The 7,085-nt window shown below is 41.8% G+C and overlaps 1 protein-coding gene across 6 annotated transcripts in view; it reads right to left on the minus strand.

The window, feature by feature from the left end:
• Positions 1 to 4,560: 4,560 nt before the first annotated feature.
• Positions 4,561 to 7,085, minus strand: part of FAM208B (family with sequence similarity 208 member B) — a 75,542-nt gene continuing 73,017 nt past the window's right edge. For 4 of the 6 annotated variants that reach the window (XM_023511397.1, XM_023511398.1, XM_012803310.2 and 1 more), the window contains 2 exons: positions 6,340 to 6,521; positions 5,641 to 5,759 (listed from right to left, as the gene is read on the minus strand). In XM_023511397.1, the coding sequence (XP_023367165.1) occupies positions 5,641 to 5,759; positions 6,340 to 6,521 (301 nt within the window). Of the gene's footprint in view, positions 5,760 to 6,339; positions 6,522 to 7,085 lie in introns of all 6 variants that reach the window. The other 2 variants (XM_023511396.1, XM_012803311.2) reach the window with 1 other exon arrangement.

Genomic DNA, 7,085 nt, shown 5'->3' on the forward strand with positions numbered 1-7,085 from the left:
GTGCTCTGTGCGGTCTGTGGTGTCCTGACTATAATGGCCAAGCTGCCACGTGTTTAACTCAGCAAGGAGCTGAAAGCAGTGCCAGGTGTGGGGTATTGGTCACAAGGTGTGCTCAGGCACCAGGCATATGGACGGCTCCAGGGCAGAGTCCCTGCTGTCTGGCTTCCCTTTGGGTAGACCTCAAATTTCTTGACACAATGTAACTACTGGACTCTTTGATAATTTCAGTACTGATTTAGAACAAGTATTGTTTACTACACAAATAGTTACTGCCTTTAATAATTTTGCTTATAAGGCTGGTGTGGTGGCTCATGCCTATTCTAATCCTAGCACTCTGGGAGGCTAAGGTAGGTGAATTGCCTGAGCTCACAGATTTGAGACCAGCCTAAGCCAGAGAGAGACCCCGCCTCCAAAGAAATAGCCAGGTGTGATGAGTGCCTGTAGTCCCAGCTATTCAGGAGGCTGAGACAATAGGATCACTTGAGCCCAAGAGTTTGAGCTTGCTGTAAGCTGACATCATGCACTCTATTGAGAGCAACAAAGTGAAATTCTGTCTCAAAAAAGTTTTTGTTTGTAGCAGCAATTAAAGAGTACATAAATTCCAAGAGGTATACTGACTTAATAGTGCCCTTGTAATTTTTTTTTTTTTTTTTTGAGATAGTCTCACTCTGTTGCCCAAATGTTAGCCTAGCTCACAGCAACCTCCAACTCTTGGGCTCAAATGGTCCTCCTGCCTTAGTCTCCCTCAGTGCAAGGGTTATAGGCATGAATGATTGCTCCTACTATCTTCAAAATGTTAAGGGGTTACAAATGTTTTTCTTGTAAGTGTAGCTTTTGTAATGATTAGGTCAGGGCCGTTAGTGTGCCCATCACCTGAGTATTGTACATGATAGGTGGTTCTGCTCCCATTTCTTTTTTTGAGATGGAGCCTCAAGCTGTTGCCTTGGGTAGAGCACCATAGAATCAAAGCTCACAGCAACCTCCAACTCTTGGGCTTCAGTGATTCTCTTGCCTTAGCTTCCCAAGTAGCTGGGACCACAGCTGCCCGCCAATTTTTTGGTTGCAGCCGTCACTGTTGTTTGAAGGCCCGCGCTGGATTCAGACCCGCTAGCTCAGGTGTATGTGGCTGGCACCTTAGCCACTTGTGCCATCGGCGCCTAGCCTCTGCTCCAATTTCTAATGGCTGTGTACCACCTGTTCCCATCATTTAGCTCCCACTTAATAGAATGGATGTGTCTTTCCATTCCTGAGATAGTTCACTTAGGATAATGGTCTCCAGTTCTGTCCAAGGTGTTGCAAATGACTAATTCATTCCATTTTATAGCTGAATAGTACTCCATGACACATACATTACATTTTATTAATCCACTCATGAATTGATTGGCACTTATCACATCTTATGAATTATGCTTCTATAATTTGGGTACAGGTGTCTTTGATAAAATAGCTTGTTTTTCTTTGGGTAGATATCACCTCATAGTGGGGTTCCTGGGTCAAATGGGAAGTCTGCATTTATTTATTTGAGGAATCTCAGTACTGGTTTCCATAGAGGTGGTACTAATTTGCAGTCCCACTAACAGTGTGCTTTAAGCATTCCTTTCTGTGTCCATGCCAACATTTATGATTGCTTGATTTTTTAAAATGAGGGTAATGTGATTATCATTTCTCTGATTAGGATGACCAACATTCATGTTTGCTGCCCATTTGTCGTAACTTGTTTTTTTTGAGACAGAGTCACTTTTTATCATCCTCCGTAGAGTGCTATGGGTGCCTCAAACTCTTGGGTTTAAGCAATCCTCTTGCCTCAGCTTCCCTAATAGCTAAGACAGGTACTCTCAAACTTCTGAGCTCAGGTGATCCACCTGTGTTGGCCTCCCAGAGTCGTGGGATTACAGGCTTGAGCCACTGTGCCCAGCCTGTTTTACCCTCTTTTGAAAAACCCCTATTTCAGGAGGTGCCTGTGGCTTAGTGAGTAGGATGCCAGCCCCATATACCAATGGGTGGCAGTTTCGAACCCAGCCCCGCTCAAACTGCAACAACAAAAAATAGCCAGGCATTGTGGCGGGTGCCTGTAGTCTCAGCTACTCAGGAGGCTGAGGCAAGAGAATCACCTAAGCCCAAGAGCTGGAGGTTGCTGTGAGCTATGTATGATACCACAGCACTCTACCAAGGGCGATAAAGTGATACTCTGTCTCTTAAAAAAAAGAAAAACCTATTTGTGTCTTTTGCCTTTTTTTTGGAGACAGAGCCTCAAGCTATCACCCTGGGTAGAGTGCTATGGCGTTACAGCTACTGCAACCTCCAATTCCTGGGCTTAAGTGATTCTCTTGCCTCAGGCTCCCAAGTAGCTGGGACTACAGGTACCTGCCACACCTCCCAACTATTTTTTGGTTGTAGTTATCATTATTTGGCAGACCCAGGCTGGATTCGAACCCATCAGCTCTGGTGTATGTGGCTGGCGCCTTAGCCGCTTGAGCTACAGGTACCACCATTTTGCCTGTTTTTTTAATGAAATTATTTTTTCTTGATTTCTTTAACCCTTAATTAAAAACGTTTGTTGATACTTTCTTATATTCTGTAGGTTGTCTACTCTGTTATTTCCTTTGCTGTGCAGATTTTTTAATCATTTATTTTTGTTCTTACAATTGCCTTTGGGGTCTTCGTCATAAGTTCTTTGCCTAGGCTGAGGTCTTAGTTTTCCTACATTGTCTTCTAGAATTTTTATGGCTATATGCCTTACAGATCTTTTATCCTTTTGTATCTGGTGAGATAGAGGCTGTTTTTTTGAGACAGCCTCATTCTGTCACCCTGGGTGGCGTGCCATAGCATCATAGCTCACAGCAACCTCAAACTCTTGGGCTCAAGTGATCTTGCCTTAGCCTCCTGAGTAACTGGGACTAAAAGTGTCTGTCACAAACCTGGCTAGTTTTTTGATTTTTTTTCTTTTTTTAGTAGAGATGGGGTCTTTCTCAGGTTGGTCTTGATCTCCTGAGCTCAAGCAGTCCACCTGCTTTGGCCTCCCAGAGTGCTAGAATTATAGGCATGAGCCACTGCATTCGGCCTTGTTTCATTCTTCTCCATGTGGCTTTCCAGTTTTCCCAGCATCATTTATTGAATAGGAATTCCCTTCCCCAGTGTGCTGTCGTCTGCTTTGCTGATTAGCTGGCTGCAGGCAGATGTTTTTATTTGGGTTCTCTGCTCTGTTCCATTTGTCTATATCTCTACTTTTATAACCAGCACTGTGCTGTTTTGGTCATTGTAGCCTTGCAGTATAATTTGAAGTCAGATGAAGTGATACAAATTTGTTCTTTTTTGTTAACATTGCTTTGGCTATGTAGGCTTTGTGTTTCCATGTAATTGACATCATATTTAGCAATAGTTTTTATAGGTTAAAGCCTTCTCTTGTTGTTTATCACAGAAGATGTAATCCTCTTGCTTTAGCTTCTCAAGTAGCTGGGACTACAAGGCAAATGAAACAAGGCCCAGCTAATTTTTCTACTTTTAGGAGACACAGGCTCTCACTCTTGCTCAGGCTGGTCTCAAATTCCCAAGCTTAAGTGATCCTCCAGCCTTGGCCTCCCAGAGTGCTAGGATTCTAAGTATGAGCTACCGTGCCTGGCCAAGAGCCACTGCCTTTTCTATATAAAATTATCTAAAATTCTAGCAAGCCTTTTTCTACCCCTTCCATAAAAACTTTGAACTCTGATGCTGGTAAAGGCAGCACAAGCTGGTTTAGTGTAAATGAAAAGAAAGAAAACACGTTCACGTCCTTCATTCAGCACCTGATGAAGGCAGCACAGAAGCTGAGTAAGGTGGCCTCGTGGGTGTTCACTGAAGGGGAGGTGAACACTCATGGGCTGCAGGGTGAGTAGTGTACAGACAGTGGCGGACAGGTTGTAGGTAGGTGCTCCAAAACATTACTTTGTCCCTAGTAATCTGGAAGTAATTCACTGTACCAAATGCAGTTATGGTCTCTTTACTAGATTCTTGTCTTTAGAGGAAAAATAAAGTGATCAGGTTTCTTTTTTTTTTTTTTTTTTTTGAGACGGAGCCTCAAGCTATCCCCCTGGGTAGAGTGCCATGGCATCATAGCTCACAGCAACCTCCAACTCCTGGGCTCAAGCGAGTCTCCTGCCTCAGGCTCCCAAGTAGCTGGGACTACAGGTGCCCGCCACAACGCTTGGCCATTTTTTGGTTGCAGCCATCGTTGTTTGGCAGGCCTGGGCTGGGGATTCGAACCCGCCACCTTAGGTGTATGTGGCTGGCGCCTTAGCCGTTTGAGCCACAGGCGCCGAGCCAAGTGATCAGGTTTCTAAATGAAAATTTGTGTCAATTATTAAAATACTGAGCCCTCTGAGACAATAAATCAGATCTTTTGTTTAGAGTAGGAATGACACAAAGTAGCTGAATGACTTCTGAAAGAAGTTTCTATATAAAGGCCATGTGAAATTTCTTCTTTCTGTAATTTGTTGCTCAGAGTACTTGACTTTGAGAGGGAAATAGCACCAGAAGCACTGGGCAGGTCTCTAACAAACTAGACCAACAGGATCTAAGAGGTAGAATTTCTCTGGATTCCAACTTTTAAATGGCCTAAAAATCGTAAAATATTCTGTAACGTTTTCCCTACAAAATCATTGCAGAAAAAGGTAAATGATTTTTAGTCGTTTTTATTAAAAAAAGTGAAACAAATTAGTTATAAAATCCTTTGCTCCAAATAGATACTATGTATCTTACAAATGTTTTTTGCTTGGTTTTGAATTTTAAAGATTACAGTAAAAATTTCTAATATCATAAATAAATGATTATTCTTCAGAAAGTTGGTTTTTATAGTGCAGTATTTACAAAAACTAAGAAATGACCATTTATAAACGTGTACCTTTTAGGAAAAATGTCTTAACTTTATGTAGTGTTGTTGCTTATCTAATGGCAAATAAAACCATTTGAGGGGATAGTTTTACAATGGTGGTAAGACCTTTAAAACCAACCATGATGTGCATTACACATGTCTCTCTGACATTAACATGCAAAAACAAAGCTATTTGTGAAATACTTATTTTTGCACCAACTAAGTAAATTATGTTATAAAATTCATACTTTTAATATTAAGTTCAATAGCTTTAAAGGCATCTGTTTAAAATGAAAGTAACTTAAAATACTTGACACTGCAACCCAAAGCCAATGGACTACTTTGAAGTCACCTATTTTAGCAAAATATAATGAAAACCAACTTTGAGTTGCAGACTTTGATTTTTCAAATATGAGAAGACTGCCCATGTGTATCAAAGTTTTCCAAAGAAAAGGGAAGACACTAATTTGCTGTTGGTGTCTTCCAAGTCTAGCCACGTTGGAGGTAAACCACCTAGAGAAACAGAAGTGGTAATTCCACTGTGTGTAACATGGGGAAACTCCTTATGCATCCTTTTAACTTAGGAGTTTTTTTCTACCAAGAATCTTAATGCCATATGCAGTAATTTGAAGTAGGCTTCTTATTTCATTAGTGATACTTCAAGAATTCCCATTTATGCCGAACTGTGTAATTCCACTCCAAAATAAATAACAAATCTACAGCATGATCTAATCATGAAGAACAGTTTATCTTAGCAACTCTAGCCCATGTGGGAGTTACAATAAAAAGTGTTCTTACCAATAGCTACTCCTAAAAGGAGCTGCTACTTTTGGTATGTTTTCTATAAAGTTATTTACATCTGTAACAAGGATTCCATTATTTTCAAAGACTTCTCTGGAGATAGTAGGCTTTTCTATAAAAAAGAAAAAAAAGGTTTTAATGTACATTACTATGAAGTATCAGAAACTCTATTAAGTAGAAATCTACATGGAATTCCCTAGTAATGTGGGGAAGAATCTGGTTCAAGGTAAGAAAAGATCTGAACCTCTGGGAACAGTTGCCTCCATGGGGCTGGTGGGAGGGGCACTGAAAACACGCGTGACAACTGCGATCTTTGTCATGAGCCGGGTTCAGATCCACAGAAAACATTAGAAATTACACAAGGATCTATAGAAGCTGATGAGACCACAGAAAAACTACGAGAGGATTCACTAGACCACCCAGCCATGCTCTATGTGTCAGTCGCAGGCAGGGACAGTTGACTTTTCCTGTCCCCAGTCCTAACACTAAAAATTGTGAGCACTGTACTAGGTACTGTGAGCAAGCTATAGAGGTTCGTGTGGGCAGAAGAAAAGTGCTTAGGCTGTGCACAGACACAGAGCTGGCATCTGACAGGTGGCCAGGTTATGGATCAGGTACCTACTCAGATGGACACCCGTAGAACTGACCTATGGTGGGATTCACTGCAAGAATGGGACTCTGCTGTGAGTTACCTGTTAAGAAGACAGCAAACCTGGCGTCGGTCTGCTGAATCTGCAGGTTTATCAAACATTCCAGAACATCTGCTTTTGCTGATGACCGGGAGTCACACTGGTGATAATGAAGCAATCCAACAACATTTGCACTTTGATATGATTTCAGTAGTACACTCTTTTTATGTGCAACTGAATCCACTCTGTGGGAAATATACAGGAATATTAATAACCAAATGTAGTTATTTTTGACAGTTTATTTTTTACTAAATCTTGATTTTCAGTTTCTTGCATTTCCCTTGGCCTTCTGGATCTAACTGTACTGCCAACAGATTGCCTCAAAACAGTACAATACTATTCCTTTTATAGATATGCATTTACAATAAACTGTGCAGGTGTGGCAAACCTTTCATTACTTTCCCCTGGACCTTGCACAGCAGTGAGTCTTTTTTTTTTTTTTTTTTTTTTAAAGACAGAGCCTCAAGCTGTCACCCTGGGTCGAGTGCAGTGGCATCACAGCTCACAGAAACCACCAACTCTCTCGGTCTTAAGTGATTCTCTTGCCTCCGCCTCCCAAGTAGCCAGGACCACAGCCGCCTGACTTTGGGTCGCAGTTGTTGTTATTTCGCAGGATTGGCCTGGATTCAAACCCACCAATTCTGGTGTTTGTGCCTGGCGCCTTACAGCTTGAGCCATAGGCACGGAGCCAACAGCAGTGAGTCTCTTAAAACTCTGACTATTGGCTCGGCGCCTATAGCTCAACCGGC

This window comes from Otolemur garnettii, unplaced genomic scaffold (genome assembly GCF_000181295.1).
Source record: "Otolemur garnettii isolate 467f Iridium unplaced genomic scaffold, OtoGar3 scaffold00019, whole genome shotgun sequence".
In the NCBI taxonomy this organism is placed as follows: Eukaryota; Metazoa; Chordata; class Mammalia; order Primates; family Galagidae; genus Otolemur; species Otolemur garnettii.